This window comes from Eleutherodactylus coqui, chromosome 1, assembly GCF_035609145.1.
Source record: "Eleutherodactylus coqui strain aEleCoq1 chromosome 1, aEleCoq1.hap1, whole genome shotgun sequence".
NCBI classification, from domain to species: Eukaryota; Metazoa; Chordata; class Amphibia; order Anura; family Eleutherodactylidae; genus Eleutherodactylus; species Eleutherodactylus coqui.
Genome location: NC_089837.1, coordinates 92,907,033 through 92,929,636, shown reverse-complemented (window position 1 = coordinate 92,929,636; position 22,604 = coordinate 92,907,033). Strand labels below are relative to the sequence as shown.

The 22,604-nt window shown below is 43.3% G+C and overlaps 1 protein-coding gene across 3 annotated transcripts in view; it reads left to right on the top strand.

Moving 5' to 3' along the window:
- CEP63 (centrosomal protein 63) overlaps nt 1-22,604 on the top strand; it is a 58,131-nt gene that overhangs the window by 23,146 nt on the left and 12,381 nt on the right. For all 3 annotated transcript variants that reach the window (XM_066598096.1, XM_066598095.1, XM_066598094.1), the window contains 9 exons: nt 2,772-2,867; nt 3,936-4,052; nt 5,189-5,302; nt 7,827-8,039; nt 9,385-9,530; nt 13,105-13,354; nt 13,520-13,717; nt 20,960-21,046; nt 21,487-21,605. In XM_066598096.1, the coding sequence (XP_066454193.1) occupies nt 2,772-2,867; nt 3,936-4,052; nt 5,189-5,302; nt 7,827-8,039; nt 9,385-9,530; nt 13,105-13,354; nt 13,520-13,717; nt 20,960-21,046; nt 21,487-21,605 (1,340 nt within the window). The remainder of the gene's footprint in view (nt 1-2,771; nt 2,868-3,935; nt 4,053-5,188; nt 5,303-7,826; nt 8,040-9,384; nt 9,531-13,104; nt 13,355-13,519; nt 13,718-20,959; nt 21,047-21,486; nt 21,606-22,604) is intronic.

The following is a 22,604-nucleotide window of genomic DNA, read 5'->3' as shown; positions in this document are numbered from 1 at the left end:
CTTGAACAACCTGTGTGCTGGTAACCGTGCTGACCCTCGGATAGATGGCACCCTGTGCAGAATTTCTTTTTGGTGCCCCTCCCAATTATAAGGAAAAGAACTATGTATATTGCACTGATGAGCAGCCTGCCTGTATTTTGGTTATGCAGAAAGCAGCAAGATAGCAGCATACCCACATCAGAACAGCTCAGGGAATAAATACGGTACCAGAACTAAACTCTTAACATAAACAGCACAAACCAACCTCAGAACATAGATGCAATACCAGAAACAAGCTCGTAACATAAAAGCAGTAGCAGAACTAATTGATCATGTTGCAGAGAAGCTGATCGGCATCTCGGATAATATGAGGGGAAGACGCTGAGCCAGGAGATCGATTATTTATGTATCTCAACATGATGCTGCCACGCAGAGGAAAAACATCATCTGGCCAGGCTGACTTAAGGTGGGGGATGAGATTGCCCCCAAACAGCATCCGCTCATGCCCCACCTACAAGCTAGTGGCCAATGCCTTGTGCGACCACACAGGTTGCTTGTAGCGAAGGCCAGTCATGGCTAGTTAAGTCTTTATGGACTATTGCAAATAATCTTCAACTTGCCTTTTCCTTGATTGTGGCCTTACTGTGCTGTTCAGCTGTCAGTATTTATCTGTCAGTTTCACTCTTGTTCTACTCGCCACTTGGGGACTTCAGTATTTGATTTGTAGTCGTACATATAGTCAAGTATCAGACTCAGCCAAAGACTTAAAGGTCTGGATATTAAAGAGTAATGTAGAGCCTCTATTGCTGGTCAAGCAAACCTAAATAACCATTTAAAACATGCACCTATTCATGGTCTCGTATATGGAGTGTTATATATATTATAACCACTAGGGGGAGCAAACTTGCTTATGTATATAAATATGTATGCAATGAGTGCCCCAAGTGTTGACTTTCAGCATTGCATACTGTGGCTGAATGAAGGTAGTCCTTGTGCTGGCAGTGTAATGCCACTGTAATTATGAAGGCACTGTGGCTGCCATAAGCGGAGGCAGGAGCTTTCTGTCTGTGGTGGGATTTAGAACAGTAATATTAAGGGTATGTAATTTGCAGAGCGACATTACAGAAAATTCCCAACAAAATCCACAAGTATAATGTAGGCTTTGCTGCAGTTTGACCCCGCTCATTGACAAGGGTGACATCCGCAGTGAAAATGTGCAACATAAATTGACATGCTGCAGATTTAAAATCCCAACAACTCTTAAGCTTAAAGGAGCTGTACCACAATTGACGTTTATCTCAAGAATAGAGGTCCCTTGTCTCGTACTCATCACTGCAGGGTCCCTGCATCACCATAGCGATGTGGAGATACAATGGAGCAGCGGTTGCACATGCGCGGTACTGCTCCATTAATTTCAATGGAGCTGACGAAAATAAGTCCAAGCGTTTGGCTATATCCAACAGTCCCATTAAATATGAATGGAGAGGTTCTACGCATGTGCAACTGTCACCCCTTCAATCTACTCCTCACTGTGTTGGATGTAGTGAGGAGAGGAAAAAGGGACTCTGTTTCTTGAGTGTTGGGTTTGAGACCCCCACCTATCAGACGTGTCAGATATCCTATGGATATGTGAAGAAAAAGTCAATTGATGTACATCATCTTTAACTTCTTAAGAACGTGGCCCTCTTTTTTTTTCCCATTTTCGTTTTTTCCTCCCCCCTTTATCATAAATCGTAATTCCTGTATTTATCCATTGACGTAGCTGTATGGTTTGGTTTTTGCAATCTCTCTTCATACATAACCCCTTCCCGTTATAGAACGTACAATTGCGTCCTGCAGCGCCGGGGTAAGGGAATGTCCACAGAGGGATTGAGACGCTGTAGATTATTTCCACTGCTAATTGTGTCCCACGTGGACGTACCCTAAAGCACAAGGCACCTCAAGTCTCTTTTGATCTTGATTCTTGGGGCATATTCCACGCAATAGGGAATAAAAGGAGAAAAAATCCTGCATGCATTTGTGGAGGAATCGCCCTTGAATATCTGCCACAGTTTGCAGCTTTCATGGCCCAGATTTTCACATACGGATTAGCCCTATGGGTAACCCCTGTATGGATACCTACCACCGTTTCAGACTGGGATTGACACACTTTTTTTTACCAGTGAATGCACAATAAGTGCATGAATTATCGTTCATTCGTTGGCTGTATTTACACTGAACGATTATTGTTCAAATTCGAACGATCCAGCGATAATCGTTCCGTGTAAATATCGTTTGCAATTACGTTTGCATATCGTTCAGTCATTTACACTCACAGAACCAGTAAATGCGCACAACAAAATAACCGCTGTTTACATGCAATGACATGCGCACAATTATTGTTATGCCTGTGAACTAATTCTCGTCGGTCGATAGCGGTCTGCTGAAGTGCTCAGCTTACAAAAATGTATAGGTAGCGTTCAGTTTTATGCCAAAGTCTGTGACTTTTCTCACTTGTTGCCACTCCTGGTAGGAAAAGTTTGCGCTGGTTAACTGGGCGATGCCACCATTTGTCCAACAGAATTATTATTAATTACAACAGAAATTGGTGCAAATCGTAGGGAAAATTTAAGCCTGTTTTCAGAACAACCGGAAATACACTTCTTGCTACATTTGACACCCTTTATTTCATAGCACCTTGGTTGAGGACAAGTATATGAAACACCAGTCTTAATAACCTCCCCCCCTCCCCCCTTCTTTCTCTCTCCCAGGTGTTTTTAGTTAATGAACATTTCTGTTCTTTGCATTTGCAGATTAGGTCTTTGAGAAATCAGTTGGCAGAGCAAGAGGAAAACAATCGCAGTAAAACAACGGAATACGAGTCCCAACTGGCACGCTTTCGGGAAGAGGTATTATTCCACACTAAGTCCCCTGTAAATAAATATTATTTACTATTTTATCTAAATCTCAACCCTGAAATATTGTTTATATATATTTCCTTGTGACACAGATGATAAATGCTGCATGTGGGGAATCTCCTTTAACATCACAAGCCACAACACATGACTAAAACATCCAGGTCGCATGCTCAAGTAATGTCACTCACATCAAATTTAAAGTAACCCTCCTGTTTTATGACACAGTTTTGTCCCGGAACCAGAGGGGAAGTCGGGTATATTACCTGCAGTTGTTCTCTGCCATTCCTCCGACCTGCTAATTCTTTGTCCTGTTTTCAGCTGTAATCTATAGTCTACACAACCTTCAGGTTACCTAATCCCCATAGTGCATTGGTATTTTTAGACGACTAATGCACTACAGCCACGACCAAGTGACAGCTCTACGTACAACATATGCTTTATTTCCTTTATAGACAGGACATCACATAGCACAGAAGGCGCGTTTCTACAGTCTTCTGTGCTATGTGATGTCCTTTCTATAAAGGAAATAAAGCATATTTTGTACGTAGAGCTGACACTTGGTCGTGTTTCATGTCTACAGTTGCCGTTCAGGACTTAGAGCTGTGTCTTATACTCCGTACATATATGCACACATGACCCTGGATTTTCACCTTTATAGAGGCGGTGAGCTGACTATTTCTTTTCTTTTTACATTATACGAATGTACTACACCTGCTTTCTGATTGGCCAGACCTGCTCACATGACCAGCACTGGTTAATAAGTCAGCTGTGTACATCATGCATTAAATAATTAAAGAATTGCAGCAGCTATCTTGGATTGCAAAACACACGGCCCTAAACTAGTGGATTGGAGGACTGTCGGAGAAGAACGACTGCAGGTAATATATTCCTCCTGTCCTGGGACAGAATTTTGTCCCCAAACTGGAGGTTTGCTTTAAGTATTGTTGATGCATATTGGAGAAGTGGAAACTTTATTACGGCTGCTTTCTGATACCGTAACGATTATTTTATGTGAAATTTAACCAAAAATATTTGTGTTTGCATTTAAATTTTTTGTAGTTAAACAAATTAAAAAAAGCATATGAGAAAGTACAGAGAAGGCATCAGAGGTTGGAGATGAAAAGTAGCAGCGAAGAAGACAGGTCAGAGCTCAGTCGATTGACACGCAGGCTTGAGGTAAACATTAAATTATAAAGATTTTTTACATTTTCTTTTGATATCCTTCATATATTTACAACAGGCCAAAAGACATTTGGACTTGTATATCAAATTGTATACAGCCAGCACTTAAGATGAAAAACGTGGGTGCATGTCTCACAAGGGGCTTGATCCAAACCTCCAAAAAATCCAAATCCAATAAAGTAGAGGGAGACAGCACATTCAGCATATGAAAACTTCTTTATTTATTTTTTTAGCTTTGTATTTTATTGCTAATGATGAAATAAGAGGTCTTCACTTGCTGGATGTGCTGTCTACCTCTACTTTATTGGATTTGGGCATATATATCAGTTGTGGTATTCTGATTATAGCAAGTAAAGGTTGTTTGCGTTAAAAAGTGTTCTAGTGTACTTCTTGTATCAATTCCTCCAGGTTTTCAAAATCTCTGCTTGCAGTCATTGAATGAGAGTTTTCCTTATTTACTCGTGGGGATAAAACCCACGCATGCACCATGCAAGACAGCTTTGAAATCTGTACAGTGATCAGCCCTGTGCGGTGTGTATTCGACATTAAGGAAGTTGTACCAAGATTACAAGTTATTACCCATGCTAAGGATAGGTGATAACTTGCTGATCAGTGGGGATCTCACCGCTGAGACCCTTACCAGTCCCGAGAATAGGACTCCCATATCCTGCTCTGTCTATCACTGTGGTGGGTCACTTCTTCTCCTTACAGTGATGTCAGAGTGAATGCAGCGCTGTCCGAGCATGCATGGTCAGCGCTCCATTCATTTCAATGGGGCTGACGAAAATACCTGAGAAGGTCCCACTTGGGTTTTTCCGCAGTGCCATTAAAAGTGTATGGAGCATTAGTGTGCTTGCATGACCAGCATTCATTTCAGTCTCCTTCTCATTGCGGGGTGCAGTAACCCTGCATTTAGGAGGACAGAAGACACAGGATCCCCATTCTTGAGATCAGCACTGCTGAGACCCCACAATCAGCAAGTTATCTCCTATTTTGTGAATACGGCATAATGTGTAATCTTGGTACAACCCCTTTAATAAATAATATTATGATTGCTTCTATTCAGCGCAGACATTTTTTTTACACAAATATTGTTTTGCTCACTTTTGGACCATGCTTGTTTCCTGTAGGAATTTCGCCAAAGGTCTCTGGATTGGGAGAAGCAGCGTCTTCTGTATCAGCAGCAGGTAGCTGCACTGGAAGCTCAGCGCAGAACCTTGGCTGAGCAAACTGAAAAATATCAGGTATGTGGGAATGGGCTGAAGGATCTCATCACTATCCGAGCTAAACAGATCTCGGGACATGGTAATCAAAAATGGCACATACTACTTTTATTTACTTTACCTTTAGAGTATATTCATGCTTGGAAGATTAGTTACCAAAATGTCTGCGTCTGAAAATTTGTTACATACATCTGAATGTTTTTTGTTTTTCTGCAGCATGTGCAAGAATTGCAGGTATTTCTGAAACAAATCTGCCGCTTATAAATATACCCCTAGCTGTAATTCCTTGTAACCCAGAAGCGAGAAGGATATATGCACCTGAGCTTATGGGTCCATGACTAGTATGAAGCTGCTGGATTAAGAACAATGGGGCCATATCTGAGACAGTATTTATTAGCGCTCACTCACATAGGTGTTTTTGGCTGTGTATTACCCTTGTAATACATAATGATAAAACACCATTGCTTTACATTGGGCCTGCGTTTTTCACACGTATAAAAAATTAGCATGTCCTATTTTGGTGTGTATTATGCCCATTATAGTCTGTGTGTGTAAAATATATGCATACTACATGTATAAAAAATACCCTTGGAATGCGCAGACAAATTATGCTCATGTGAATGCGCCCTTAGGCTGCTCTTCATACCTGCATTAGGGCTTTCGGTCACAATTCCAAGTTTGGAGCAGAAATATGAAATGTTTCTGTTTTATTTTTCCTCCATTGAGTTCAATGTCCTTTGTTTTGGTAAAAAAGGAAACAATGGATTGTAAGCAAACTGACAGCTTTCCTCTTTTTTTTTTTCTTAAAAAACCCACTGAAAGCAGTGGGAAAAATAGGAAATGTTGACTTCTTTTTCTTGCTCTAAAAACAGAGCAGAGTGACGGAATTGTGACTGAAAGCCCTCACACAGATGTGAACGGGCTCTTAGTTAGGGTGCATGCTTCTATTCTGTCTATGATGAATCTTCAGGAGGAATAAGTCCCCATTCACATATACATTGAGGCTCTCTTAGGGCTTTCTGTTTCTCTCTTCCATTTTTGGAGCAAAGAAACTGAAGTTAAATAGAAATTAAAGGATCAGTTTTTTTCCCCATTGATTTCAATGGTTTAGACAAAAAAAAAAAAAAGGAAAACTTTCCGTTTGCTTCTGTTTCTGTTTTTTTAAACTGAACAGTCCGCTGTACTATTATATGTTCTGCCAAACGAGTAGGAGTATTAGGGTGGATATTCGAGGCCTACAAACTGCAACATATTCAATGTTGAAAAAAAAATAAATTAGCAAATTTATTGCTCGATTAACTCGATTTAAATTTTTTTTTTCTGTGAACATTATTAAACTTCTGCCAAAAATTGTGTAATTCAAATTGTTTATTTTAACTGATTAGTGATCTTTTATCATTTCTGGTTCTGTTCATGATCAGCATATTTGTATGCTAGCAACTTTAATATGGATTTATTAATCCATTTACAGTTTACCTAGTTAGGCCTCATGTCCACGGGGAAAATCGGGCCCGCTACGGATTCTCCATGGAGAATCTGCAGCGGGTCCCTCCTGCCCCGCGGACACGAGCGCTGAAAATGCAAATAAATGAGAATAAACTTACCTCCGATCCGCTCCGTTTCTTCTCTTCGCGGCGGCGTCCTCTTCTCTCGTCGCGGCCGGATCTTCATTCTTCGGCTCGGCGGATGTGCACGATGACGTCGCTGACGTGCCCCGCGCATGCGCCGGGCCGAAGCAAAATGATCCGGCCGCGGCTGAGAGAAGATGGCGCGGCGCCGAAGAGAAGAACCGGAGCGTGTAAGTAAAATATGATTTTTATGTCCCGCGGATCCGGACGGCTTCCATAGGCTTCAATAGAAGCCCGCGGGAGCCGTCCCCACGGGAGACCCGCATGAAAATGGAGCATGGTCCGGATTTTTTCATGCTCCATTTTTTTTTAAATCACTTTTATTGACGATCCGCGGGTATTTATCTACCCGCGGGTGGTCAATGCATCCCTATGGGGTGCGGATCCGCGCGCGGGAGAAGAGTTAAAATCCGCTGCGGATTTTAATTCTTCTTTTCCCCGTGGACATGAGCCCTTAAAGAGGTTTTCTGGGACATTGAAATACATAGGTTATCGATAGTAGATTGGAGGGGGTCCGACTTGCAATAGCCCCACTGTTCAGCTGGCTCGGCAGCTTGTCGCGTCCCTTTAGTAGGGTTCTGTTGCTTAGCCCATCATTCACTTGAATGGAAACAAGTTGCAGTACCTTATACAGCCACTACAAAATATATGGCATTGTACCTGGTAAATGTGCTCCAGCAAGTGTAGTGGCCCCTTCTCCCATCTAATTCGTGGGGTTCCAAGAGTCAGAGCACCACCAATTTTACATTGATGGCCTACTCAGACTATAATTTTCATGCTAGTTTACTGAAAAATCAAACTTCTGAGATATCCTGTGATAATTTATCCTCAGCTCTTCTTCACCCCTTAGCGCCCTTTTGAATTTTAACAATTTTGTCGAATTTTCAAAATTCTTTTTTTTTTTGTGTACCCTTTAGGAAGAGTCTCAGACCCGCAAACATATGTTAGAACAAAGAAGTTCAGCTGGCCGCTCAGAGTTCCAGCACCTCAGTGGTCAGCTGGTCCGTGCTAACGACAGTCTTTATGCCAAAGAAGAAGAACTTGAAAGTGTGAAATTGCAGCTGGAGTCTGCGAACGCACAGCGAGAGAGAGACGGACGTGAACTTGAGCAAGCTCGGCAAACTATAAAGGTGAGACTTGTGTGTCTTAAAATTGAGAGCTGCTTTTCTTTCATTTTGCCACTACTGGAGATAAGACAGATTAAAGATCCTCACTACATGTCCCACCAACAGCAAAGTAGGTGTCAGCACCTTGTTATGTCTCCAGGTAAAAGTCTTGTCAAATCATCAGCATTCTCTCTTTCACTTCACAATACACACAGTTCTAATTTAGATGCTTCTTGCAGTTTGTGTATTTTGATGTTGGACATGGAACCCAACCCCTCAAAAAATTTATGAAATATCTTGTGGTTTTGTTATACATTTTGGTTATGGACCCTGACCTATCAGGAGGATAGGAACACTTCCTCATTTTTTTCCATATCCCCCATAGATTTTAATAGAGAAAGGTGTACATATACGCAGCCTCCTCTCTTACAGTGTTTGCCAGTGGATTTCAGTAGCTGCTTTAGGTTAACGTAACTGTAAGGATGTTTTTTCTCTCAGGCAGTTTAGCTAGGACATTTAGTACTGCCAAGAACGCGGTACCAAGTTGTGCCGTGTTTTCGGCAGCGTTGATACTGCTGCCTATTTATTTCAATAAGCGATGCAGGGCTGAAAGCGGCTTGTGTGAACAGCCCTATTGAAATGAATGGGAGCATTGTACAGCATGTAGCGAGAGAGAGAATGCTCGAGTCTCCCATTGTAGTCAATGGGGTTCGTTACTTGAGTAGAGCTCTCGAATTTTACGAAAAGCTCAACTCGAATAACGCGGACTCGAGTATTTGGGTGCTCGCTCATCTCTAGTAAGTAACAATGTCAGTGTTGACCAGTGCATCAGGAACATGTCAGACATGTTCTCTTGAATACTCTATAAACATTGCCTAACATAGCTGTTACTGCATGTATTTAAGTTGGCAGTTATCCCCTCTGATTCACCCTTAAAGAATGTAAGTTCAGTGTACCAAGGGGAAATAAGTAGCTTCAGGGTAAATTCACACTTAGTGAAAAATCTGCACCACAATCTGCATTAAAGCGACATCAAGATATGTATTTTATATGGATCTGCAGCAGATTTCACCCCTTCAGTTGAAAGGGTGAAATTTGCTGTGAATTTGCATCAAAATCCTCCCCAATCATTTGGATTTTGGCACACTTTTTGAAGCAGTTTTTTTGCAGATTTCCCACTGTACCATTTTCTCCCCTACATGCTCAGAAAGGAAAAATCCAACCTGTGTGAGTCTTTGTTTCCTGCAGCTGAAGCTACTGGTGTCCTGTATCCTATAGACATTTGATTATGGCAGATCCCTTCAAAAACTTCTGTTTCTTGCCAGCTTAAGACCAGTAGATGTAATTTTTTTTTTCCTTGACTCAAAAGGTTCTCCAGGAGGAAAAGGCAGAGCTTCGGGCGACCATACAAGCTCATACAGACTTCCTGGAAGGGTCTAAAGCTCAGAAAGAAGAGCTTCACAGAGAGGTTCTCCGAGTGAGCGATGTGCTGAGGGACAAGGAGCACAACATCAGGTGATGACTATACATTGGTGTGGTGCTGTTGGCTCTGATCATTTTAGCTCAGTCTAGGGCTCCAGAGGGCTGCTAATCTGGCAAAAAATATTATTTGGCTCCTAAATTTTGTTAACTTGGCAACAGAGATTACAAACATTTAAGGCTGCCTGTCCACAGCCGAGGTGGAATATCGCACCAGATATTCCGTCATGGGAGAGCAGGGGGGAGAACTGACAGGTCTCCTCGGTGAGCCTATCCAATAGATAGGCTCAGGCTCACCGCGGAAAATCACTGCATGCTGCGATTTGAATCCCGTGAGCGGAAAATCGCTATGATTCTCTGCTCGTGGACGTCGGGCTGCGCTTTCCATAGTTCACCTGTGGAAAGCTTTCACTGCATTATCTGCGGACGGACTATCGCCGCGGATAATGCAATGATAGCTCGCCCGTTGACAGGCAGCCTTAATCATAACATTCCTTTAGCCTAAGGCTGGCTGTCCACAGGTGTGAGGTGTCATTGCGAGATCCGCAGTGATAAATCGCCTGTGGACCTCGCATGACACCCTTTCCATAGGCTAACTATGGAAAGCCCAGCCCGACATCCACGAGCGGAGAATCATCGTGATTCTCCACTCACGGGATTCAAATCGCGGCATGCCGCAAATCTCCGCAGTGAGCCTATCTATTAGATATATTAGATACTACCTTACCCGTCGCGCGTTGCTGCGAAGACAGACAGACATACATTCATTCGTTTTTATATATCTAGATAACAACCAATCATAGCGCAGCTTTCATGTTACCTCAGTGGTATAATATATAACAACCAATCACAGCGCAGCTTTCATGTTACCTTAGCAGTATAAAATATAACAACCAATCACAGCGCAGCTTTCATGTTACCTGAGCAGTAAGAGAAATAACAACCAATCACAGAGCAACTTTTATTCTGCCTCAGCAATATAAAAAATAGCAACCAATCACAGCGCAGCATTCATTTTACCTCTGCGGTATTATATATAGCAACCAATCACAGCGCAGCTTTCATGTTACCTCTGCGGTATTATATATAGCAACCAATCACAGCGCAGCTTTCATGTTACCTCAGTGGTATAATATATAACAACGAATCGCAGCACAGCTTTCATGCAACCTCAGTAGTATAAGAAGTAGCCACAAATCACAGCACAGCTTTCATGTTACCTCAGCAGTATAAGAAATAGCAACCAATCAGAGCACAGCTTTCATTTTACCTCAGGATTCTCAATATCTTGCAAAACGGTCGGTGGACGCATCATTTTGTAGTTGAACACGCATCCCGTTGCTCGTAATGCCTTTTGCTTTCGTGCTTGAGATGGAAATCAAACGATCTTTGTCTGGGGGGCATAACTGTCGACGATGCTCGCACGCGCGCCACCTATCGTAGGATAGTTGTACTATGCCTATAATCTTCCCAGGAGTGTACTCAACAACTTCCCAAAGTTTCATGGCGATCGGATGAATGGTGTAGTAATGCATAAAGGACAGACAGACAGACATACATTCATTTATATATATCAGGAAGTGAATTAGATTCCGTACGTAAAATTTGGACGCTAATTCTTTTGCGCATAGAATTGAATAATCGAGTTGGGACCCATTAGCTTTTCCTATTTATGACATATTCAATGCCCGTGGCAAATTTAAAGTTTCTATGACATTGGGAAGCGAGAAAATTAGATTCCGTACGTAAAACTAGGACGCTAATTCTTTGGCGCTTACAATTGAATAATCGGGTTGGGACCCAATAACTTTTCCTATTTATGGCATAATCAATGCTCGTGCAAAATTTCAAGTTTCTATGTGAGAAAATTACATTCCGTACGTAAAATTTGGACGCTAATTCTTTGGCGCATAGAATTGAATAATCGAGTTGGGACCCATTTAGCTTTTCCTATTTATGACATAATCAATGTTCGTGACAAATTTCACGTTTCTACAACATCGGGAAGTGAGAGAATTAGTGGCAATGATGGAAATCGAACGATCTACGTCGGTGGGTCGTAACTGTCGACGACGCAAGCACGCGCGCCATTTATCGTAGCATAAATGTACTATGCCTATAATCTTCCCAGGAGTGTACTCAACAACTTCCCAAAGTTTCATGGCGATCGGATGAATGGTGTAGTAGCGCATAAAGGACAAACACACACACAGACACGCATACATTCGATTTTTATATATATAGATATCTATATACATAAAATTGAATGTATGCGTGTGTCTGTTTGTCCTTTATGCATTACTACACCATTCATCCGATCGCCATGAAACTTTGGGAAGTTGTTGAGTACACTCCTGCGAAAATTATAGGCATAGTACAACTATCCTACGATAAATGGCGCGCGTGCGAGCGTCATCGACAGTTACGCCCCCCCCCCCCCCCCCACGTAGATCGTTTGATTTCCATCACTGCCACTAATTCTCTCACTTCGCGATGTCGTAGAAACATGAAATTTGGCAAGAGCATTGATTATGTCATAAATAGGAAAAGTTAATGGGTCCCAACTCAATTATTCAATTCTAAGCGCCAAAGAATTAGCGTCCAAATTTTACGTACGGAATCTAATTCTCTCACTTCCCAATGTCATAGAAACTTGAAATTTGGCACGAGCATTGATTATGTCATAAATAGGAAAAGTTTAGGGGTCCCAACTAGATTATTCAATTCTAAGCGCCAAAGAATTAGCGTCCAAATTTTACGTACGGAATCTAATTCTCTCACTTCCTGATGTCATCTATATATATAAAAACGAATGTATGTATGTATGTCTATCTTCGCAGCAACGCGCGATGGGTAAGCTAGTTATATATATTATTAGATATATCTAATAGATATATTAGATAGGCTCATCGCAGAGACTTGTCATTGCTCCCCCTCCTCCCCCGCGGCGGAATATCCCTAGAGATATTCCATCCCGGCCGTGGACAAGCAGCCTAAAGATGTTTTTACACAGACCAATTTTTGAGCTAGAACGTTCCATATGCTTCTAATTCAGTTTCAGCGAACACAAAAATCCTCCTCTCAGTTATAGATCTTCTCGTGTGAATAAAGAGATTTACAGCCAGCCTAAATATGATCATTCGTCCCCAAAAGCCAATTCTTACTCCCCCCCCCCCCCCCCCCACTCCCTGCTGCAACCCCCCACTCACCCACGGCGCCCCCTGAATCTTTTCGCCCGAGTACGGAAGTACTCGAAAATCGCGGTACACGGGTGAAAAAGGGGCGTGGCCGAGTACGCTCGCTCCTCTCTAATGCTGACCTTACCCTTATCCTGTTATTATGCGTATGGTTGACATTTTATCGCAGTCAAGTCTTCCCGTTATTGACTATTTAAAATCTAAGTTTTCACTGAACCTCATGTAATGGTTAATTTTTCCTGTAGTGGTGCTGCTGTGGAAATCAACACTGGTTTCTGGGTTCCCCCAAAGATCAAGGCTAACTTTTAAGGGTCCTAACAGCAGGACACCCTGTAATTTGTTTATCATTGAGGGACTCTTCCAAAAAATTAGATAGAAAACGCATAATGTGCTTTATACTGAATTAATTGCAGGTCACTAGAAGAAAGACTAAAACGGACAAAACTATCAGATGGGCACTCTGAGATGGAAGTACTACACTCTCAGCTCTCAATCAGCCATTTAAATGAACAGAGGTTGCAAGAAAAAGTGACCCAATTGGAGGACCATGTCAGGTCTGTGACCCAACAGAGTCAGCAGTTCTCCCAAGAAATGAAGGTCATGGCTGAATCACGGCATCTGTTAGACGAGGAGCACAAGAAATGCTGGACAGAGATTAAAAAAGTCAGTGATCTTTCTCTTTTTTTTTCAGTTAAATTAAATTTGCTTTTAAGAAGTACATTATGAAAGTTTTCCATTTGTGCATTAAATTGGTCAAATAAGATTTGGGTTTTACAGCCTGTTTCTCCTTTAGATTGTGTAATACTTTGCATGCTAATCTTTCTGCAGCTGAAGAGCGAGCTAACCCAGGCTGAACTTTCCTATAGCAGTGTTCTGGATGGGATGAGGAAGGAGATTTCTCAGCTGACACAGGAGCTTCACCAGAAAGATATTGGCATTGCTTCCTCTAGCTGTAATGCTAAAGATTGGGAGCGGAAGGTTCAGGCTGAGAGAGAAAGAGCGGATAGAGAAGCAGCAGAGCATAAAGTAAGTGCACATATTAAAGAGGTTGTCCAGGATGCTATCATAAGGATAAACCACACATTTTACTATGTATGTTGTGGAGCTTTCAGAAATTCGCACTGTATAACATTAAAAGACATATTTTACATTGTCGAATGCTGTACACAATTATCACTAAAGACCCCAGAGCGAATGATCACTGTACAGCATCTACCGTACCTACAGGAACCTTCAAACCGTTTACATCCAAAACTTTGCTGAGTCCCTACAGTTTTTTCTGTCCCCTATCGCTCTCCTCTCCTACTCCAACCTGACTACAACACCACTCTCAAACATGCCCTGGATGAAGCAGAACCCCCATGACCCAAGCCATTCGATACAGATCTCGACAACCCTGGCTAATGCCTCAAATGCTCTTCATCCAGCGGTGATCTTCAGTACTGCATCTGGCTCCTGCTCACTCTCTCATGCCAATGATGGAGGAAGAAGTCTCCAGATTGTTTTCTTCTGCTCGCCCCACCACCTGCGCTAGCAACCCTTTTCCCTCACACCTCCTCTGATCCCTCTTCCTCGGTCGTCATCTCCCACCTCACCACTATATTCAACCTCTCTCTGGCATTTTCCCCTTCTCATTCAAACATGTTATCATATCCCCACTGCTAAAGAAACCGACTCAGAGCGCGACTGATGCTGCCAACTACCAACCTATCTCAAATCTCCTCTTCATCTCCAAACTATTAGAACGCCTGGTTTACTCCCACCTTATAAGCTGTCTATCAGAAAAATCTCTTTTTGACCCCCTACAGTCCGGCTTCCGCTGTCTACATTCGATAGAAACCGCCCTTACAAAAGTGTCAAACGAGCTCCTGACAGCCAAATCTAGGGATGACTACTCCCTACTGATCCTCCTTGATTTTTCTGCAGCATTTGACACTGTTGACCACAAACTCCTCCTCAACATTCTTTGCTCAATCGGTCTAAAGGACACTGCTCTCTCCTGGTTCTCCTCCTACCTATCTGACCGCTCTTTTAGCGTCTCCTTTGCTGGCTCTACCTCCTCTCCTCTTCCCCCTACTGTTGGGGTCCACCCAGGGCTCGGTCCTCCGCCCCCTCCTCTTCTCCATGTGCACAGCCCCTATTGGATAAACTTTCAGGAGATTTGGCTTTCAGTATCATCTCTATGCTGACGACACCCAGTTATACACCTCCCGTGACATCCCAGTAAAAGTCTATTCCCAATCATTCCTCTAAAGACCTGTCTAAAGGATCAGGCATTGATTTGAAGGAATGCTGCTATCCAAGAGTTGGCGCTGCAGAGATACTGTTCTATCTCTGTTATTTGGAGAAGTAAATAGAGAGCGATTATTATGCATGTGTATTACCTGTCCATTCACATGGGGCATTCAAGATGCATCTTGCTCAGTATCGCTGGGATGCCCAGCGATCAGATATTTATTCTCTATTTTCTGCATAAGGGATAAATGTCTTCAGTGAGAAAACTCCTTTTAGTATACACCTAGATTTCTGAAGTGTTTTCTGCTGGCTCCCCATCAGTTGGAACATGGAGAGACATGGGCCTCAGGATTGCCCTTGCCCGAATGATAGAAAGTAATCAGTTATCTTTATTTTCCTCCTGAACCTACAGAAACATTTAAAGTAAGGGAGTTAATTGTGTTGCTGCAGCCAGAAAAAGGCCTGTTTTACAGGAACAATCAGTCTGTCTCTGTTATGGTGCCACTAGGAAGCGGACACTGAGCAATCCACCCCCTACCCCCACCTGCAGGCACTAAGCTAGCCAGTTTTAGCTTAGTTTCTGTAGGAGGCAGATCTCCCCTTTCATTGGTCTTCAGTTGTAACTTCCTGACTCTGGGACTACAGGGCTGGTATTAGACTCTCCCTGTTAACCCCACTGAGGAGGGTGAACAGACTCTATTTAACCTGTCTCTTGACAGACTGACCCTTAAAAGACAAGCGGGCATGGTCATCGTTAGTTCCCGTCAGCCATAATGGCCCCCTAGTTGGAGCACTCAGTTCCTTCTTAAAGGCAGGCAAGCACTGGAGCATGCACTGGTGGAGACCTAGAGCTAGAATTCATACGGCCGAAAGGTAAGTATTCCTCTCCGGTAAGTATTCAGCCCTTTCCACTACCTCCTTCTCCCCTTCTCTCATCTCTTTCCACTCCCACCATCATTGTTCTGCTCACAACTTCCTTCCTAGGCATGTTAGCATGCCCCCTTGGTGGGTAGCGAGACCTCGTCCCCATTTTCTTCTGTGGCTCTGTTCATATTTCAGCGCATGGTATTGTGTCTGCTCGAAGAGAAGGGGGGGGGGGGGGGGGGGGGACAACCTCGGCATTTGGTTCCGTTCTCTGCTTGGAGAAGGTTTAATGTCCTCTCTTCTCAATGAACCCTTCCCAGCTCATTTTTTTTTCGCCAGTTGCCTCGCCATTACGTGTCATTTAATGCGAGACAGGGCCGAGCCAGAGTCACGCATTTCGCCTATGCCAAATTTTCATGTGAATAATCTGAGTCGTTATGATGCAATTGTCTTCCTTCAAGTCAGGCAGCCAGTGAACCGTCTGCAGGCACTTTTCCTGACCAACCTCTGCCATTTGCTAAACCAGAATGGGCTGCTCTATCCGTCAACTGCCACCAAACGACGACGATGATTATTATTGATTATTATTATTTTGCCACACACAACCCTCCACGTTGTAGTTGGGCCTCCTTGCTCGAGGCATTCTTCCAGCTCCCAAGCATCGGCATTCACTCTAGTCCCTGCGGGGGGCGCGTTCAAAGCTCTCTTCTAGAGACCAAAATTGCTCCAAAGGTGAACTTTCTGAGGCTCATTTGTATTCTGACCTGTATGACAAGCAAGCCTCTAATCTCTCCTCTCAGGTCGATAGCCTGATAGTGGCAGTAAAGGAGACCCTCCAAGTAAAGAATTGGCCACTGATTACATCTGCAGAACCCATTTCTTTCAGGTGCCTGAAATGTTTCCCAAAAGTCCTGCCTTTCCATATGGAGTTCAAAGACGTTTTAGCCAGGAAATAAAACCTTCCTGATAAACGCTTAACCAAGCCAAAGTGTTTGGATGTCATGTATCCTTTTCCAAAAGATTTGGTAAAGAAGTGGTCATGTTCACCAGCAGTGGACCCTCCAGTGTACCGTTTGACAAAACACCCCATGTTGCTTATGGCTGATTCTTCGTCATTTAAGATTGGATGGGACAAAAAATTGGAAGCTCTCGCCATAGCTTCCTTTGAAGCAGTGGGTTCGGCACTGTTTTTGCCTCCACCTGGGTGAGTAGGACCACTACTGCTTGGCTAAGCAACTACGCCAAGGCATTCCTTCTTGCTTTTCTCAGGAAGAAGTAGAAGACACTGCCCAGCAGGTGGGGAATTTTATCTGTGAAGCCTCACTAGATACGGCTGGACTATTGACTTGTGCCTCAGCAGCTTGGGTAACCTTTTGTCAAACACTATGGTTTAAATCCTGAGCCACATATGCTGCCTCTAAGCGATCATTAACGCGTCTCCCCTTCATCGGCTAGCTCCTCTTTGGCGCCAGACTGGATGAGATTGTTTCTGAGGCAACTGGTGGAGAAAGTTCGCATCTCCCACAGAACAAATCCAGCTGTGTGAGATCCTAGCAGAAGAAACGGGCTCTATTTTGCTCCTTTTGTCGCTGCTCAGGGTCCTCGGAAAACCAGAAATGCTCACAGGAACAAAATCGAAGGTGCACTTTTAACCCCTTGAGTGGCACGCCCGGAAAAGTTCCGTGACGAGCTCCACTGCTCATAGTGACATAGCCCGGAAGATTTCCGGGCTATGTATCACCATGGGAGCTGCAGAGCACAATGCCACAAGCTGTGACATTGTGCTCTGCCTGCACAGTCCCACAGAGAACAAAGCAAGGGCTTTGAAAAACCAGCAGAAGATATTGCCGACATGTCGGCAATGTCCTGCTTTGTTTACAGGTTGCCATAGAGACCATCGGCTTGTCAGAAGCAAGCCGATGGTCTCTGTGGCAGGGAGAGCTGGTTGTTAGCTGTCAGAGGACAGCTAGGTACTAGCTCTTACAGCAGAGATCAGAGAAAACCTCCGATCTCTGCTGTGTTAACCCTTTACATGCTGCAGTCTATGTGACTGCAGCATGTAAAGGGCTGTCACTGCAGCATGTAAAGGGCTGTCACCATCGGACCCCTGGAATGTGATCAGGGGTCCTGATGGGTCCCTGTGGAAGTCCCCTAAAGGGACAAAAAAAAATAAAAAAATTTAAAAAAAATTAAAAAAAAAAAGTAAAAAAAATTATTAAAAAAATAAAAAAAACACTTGTCTCCCTTTACTTTGTAAAAAATCAAAAATACAATCACACATGTGGTATCCATGTGCGTCGTAATGACCCAGAGAAGGAAGTTAATACATTATTTAACCCCTTAATGACATGGCCCCTTTTTTCTTTTTTCCCCATTTCTTTTTTTCCTCCCCCGTTTAAAAAATCACAACTTGTCCCGCAAAAAACAAGCCCTCATATGGCCATGTCAATGGAGAAATGAAAAAGTTATGGCTCTTGAGACGCAACTGCAAAACTAGTTGAAATTCAATGATTAGACCATTTAAAAAAACCTGCCCTGGTGGGCACGACAGGGTGGTAGGAAACCTGCCACTCAAGGGGTTAAACCACATCCTTCTTGGTATACCTGACCATCCTCCACATCTGCGGCCACAAAATCTTCCATATAAAGGGCAGCCGCAACTAAATCTATCTATTTTACCGCTCATGGCTCACTTATATCTCAGACGCCTGGGTTCAGGAGGTCATCATTTCGGGCTATGTAATAGAATTTTTAGCCCATTCTCTAGATCACTTCTTCAGCACTGCTTTAGCTCAGGCTATACAGGCTCTATCCTCTCAGGGGGTAACAGTCCCTGTACCTTAGAATGCTTTAAGGGGTTCTATTCCAACCTTTTTGTGCTACCCAAAAGGCATGGCACTGTCATAGCTTTTCTGGATCTGAATAAGTCGAATTACTTTGTCAAGGTCCGACACTTCTGCATGAGGTCATTGAGGTTTGTCATTGCGTCCATGGAACCGGGGGAGTTTCTGTCCTCCATAGAAATTAGGGATGCCTATCTTCATATCCCCATATGTCAAATGCACCAGCAATTCCTCCACTTTGTTATCTACTCGGATCATTACCAGTTCACAGCCCTGCCATTCGAGTTGGCCATGGCCTTCAGAGTCTTCACATAGGTTCTGTCATCTGTGATGGCTCTCCTCTACTCCAAGGCGATGGTAGCCATTCCCTACCTTGGCGACATTTTGATGAAAGCTCTGACTCTGTTGGACAATCTGAACAGTCTCCATATCACCCTGGACACTCTGTCTCTGTTCAGGTGGATTATCAACCACTTCAAGTCCGGTCTCTTGCCATCTCAATGTTTGTTTTTTCTGGGTCTCTATCATTCGACATGACACGTACCCTGATGTTTGCTCCCAACACAATAAGCACATTTCCTTTAGTTGAAGGTGCATTCTCTGCAAACCCAATCTCCGGTTGCTATCCTTTGAGGCCATCCCATTCGGCCAGTTTCAGGTATGGCCTATTCAGTGGGCCATTCTCTCTTAGTGGGACAAATCACCGGTCTCTCAATCATAAGATCTGACTACTTTGATGGCTTTAACTTCACTGTGCAGGCCACTTGGACAGTTCAGGAGTCTGCCTTTCCGATAAATGTCTTGAACTTCAGGCATTCTTCTGTCACTTCAGCACTTCGCACTCCAGGTAATGTTTGTCCCCTTTCGGGTACAAACCAACAACTCAACAGCCATTTCTTTCATAAATCACCAGGGCAGGACCCACAGATCAGCGGTCATGGCAGAAGCAGCGAAGATCCTGACATGGGCCAGGGATCACCTACCAGTGCTCTTGGCGGTTCACATACCAGGTGTGGACAAATGGATAGTCTACTTTCTGAGCAGAAAAACCTAATTAAAGTTACATACTAATGTGTTTCAAGTGCTCTGTCAGAAATGGAGTCATCCAGACGTTGATCTGATGGTGTCCAGATTCAACCACAAACTTTTAATCTATGTGTTAAGATCTCGGTGCCCTCAGGACCGAACAGTCCCTTAATCTAGTACTGGAGGTGCTGCAGGCTCGCCCCTTTGAGTCTATGCAACACCACGGCTCATCTGTTGTCCTGCAAGCTAGCCTTTTTGGTAGCGTTCACTTCCATCCGCTGGGTTTATGAGCTCACAGGCTTGTCAACCAAACCTCTGTTTACTGTCTTCTATCAGGACAAGGTAGTCCTACATCTGTTGCCCTCCTTCCTAACTAAGCAGGTGTCAGCCTTCCACATCAATGAGGACATTGTCTTGCCTTCCTTCTGTCCCTCTGACCTGCACCCTAGGGAATCCGCTCTCCATAAATTGGACTTGGTTTCAGGTTTGAGATTATACCTCTCCCAAATGTTTTCTTTCAGACACTCTTATTTTTTTTAATTTTTTTTTCGTGATTCCAGATGGCCCAAAACGTGGCCTAGTGGCTTCCAAATCTGTTATCTTACATTGGATCAAGTCAGCTGTGGTGGAGGCCTATTGTGCCAAGCGTAGGAAGCCTCCCTTTTGTGTTACTGCGTACTCTACTCGCGCAGTGAGTGCCTCTTGTGTGGTATACAACGGTGCATCAGATGCACACTTTTTCATCCATTAATGCCTCTCTCAGTCAGAGTCTTGCAGATGGCCATAAATTGACTGCATGTATGTTGATCTACTCTTCCGCATGCTACGGTATGTCCTATGGTTCTAGGCTGTGTCCCCCAATCCAGCGGACGAGAAAATAAGATTTTTGCACTTACCGTAAAATCTTTCTCAGTTTTGTTCATTAGTGGGGACAGCACCCACCCAAAGTGTTTTTTAAACATTTTCTCATGTTCACATTATTGTTGGAGCGGTCTCCCTGGAGTTGTACATGGTTCTAAATTCTGTTACATTATTTAAGGTTTTCTCTTTAACTGTTTTTTTTAACCTGTTTCTAGCCTACTTGCTCATCTTACTGTTTGTATGCAAACTGACTAGAATAGCTGGTAGGAGAAGCTAGCCCTTTTTTTGCATAGTATCTGGCTCCTAGTGGCAGTAGCTATACCCATAGTCCTAGGCTGTGTCCCTCAATAAATAAGATGAGAAAGAGATTTTACGGTAAAAAAAATTCTGGTAAAATAGGAATTTTTTTAATCAACTAAAGTATGTAATTTTTCTTAAGACTTCACTGGCAACTCTGGAAACCTTACGAGAGGAGAACCGGCAACTGAGTGAAATGTTGGGCAAACAGGAACCAGATGTGCAGCTGGTAAGATGGAAGGACTAATGTGCACTAGTAGGCATTAGAGATGAGCGAGCATACTTGCTAAGGCAAACTACTTGAGTGAGTAGTGCCTTATTCGAATACTGGCCCGCTCGTCTCTAAAGATTCAGCTGCTGGCGGGGGAGAGCGGGGAGGAACGGAGGGGAGATCTCTCTCTCACTCTCTTCCCCCCCGCTCACTCCCGCAACTCACCGCTCTCCCGCACCGGCACCCGAATCTTTAGAGACGAGCGGGCAGATACTCGATCTAGTAGTTTGCCTTAGCGAGTATGCTCGCTCATCTCTAGTAGGCATCCATGTGCATACACAAGACGTGTAAATGTTAACTATGTTCATATTTGCTATACATATAATACGCTTAGAATAGAATTACATTTGGCCTTTTATAGCCTTGCACTTTACTATTTGCATGTTATGCATTTTCAGGCTTTAGATAACCTGGAATGTGAAAATCAGAGACTACAGAAAGAATTATCACAGGCGAGGAGAAATCTGGAACTAGTTCTGCACACTAGACAGTCTGATATCCAGAGCGCTGTAGAGGGGTAAGGCAGCTTGCTCACTGTAATATTAAGCAAGTCGCATTTTAAAAACTGTTTGGACTATCTTAAACAGCTTGGTAAGTTCTTACAATGAAACCAGGCAGCAGGAATTCGGGGCAAAAAGATTTTTATCTGTCCATAGGCATATCAAATGACAAACTGCATCATCACAAAAAAAGCGCCGTTTTGACCAAATACAAGTAGGTCTTACAAAGACCGACTTGTATTTGGTCGAAACGGCGCTTTTTTTATGATGATGCGGTTTGTCATTTGATATGCCTATGGACCGATAAAAATATTTTTGCACCAAATTCCTGCTGCCTGGTTTCATTGTAAGAACTTGCGTATCTGTGGGACGTGGATCCAATCCCAGCCTTGGGCGTGCAGGATACATCATCTGAAATTAATACCCCCACCCCGCATAGGTGGTGGTGAGTGCTGCTGATCTCTTTTCTTGTTACTTAAACAGCTTGGCAGCATTAAAAAAAATGTAGAGGAAAGAACAACTAATACTCCTGTCCTTACGCCCTATTAGGATGTATGAATGTCATATATGAGTATCCCCACCTGGGGCCCTTTCTGTTAGTCAGAGTGGAAAACCACTGTGTCCAGGATCCTCCGCTTTGAATAAATGAGCAGCATGTAATACTACTTTCCATGTAGTGGAAATGTGTGGAAATCCACAGTTTTCCGCCATTAACAATTGGGCACCTGGAGTTTCAGCAGCTGCATCAGACAATCAACTAGTTAACGGGATGACTTGCTTTTAAGATAGGTTGACCAGTTTGGACAACCCCTTTTAATGCTAGAACCACCATGAGAGTCGTTTATGACTCCTTCAGCAGTTCAAAGGCAATGCTGTCAAAAAATCACTGCAGTTCTAGTGTTAAAAGGTTTGCTGAGCTTATTTAACTCCCTCACCACCCATTAATTTTGTAGTACTTCACAGGTACAAGCTAGTTTTGATACCTTGACATGCCTTCTTGTGGCTGCACTGCATGT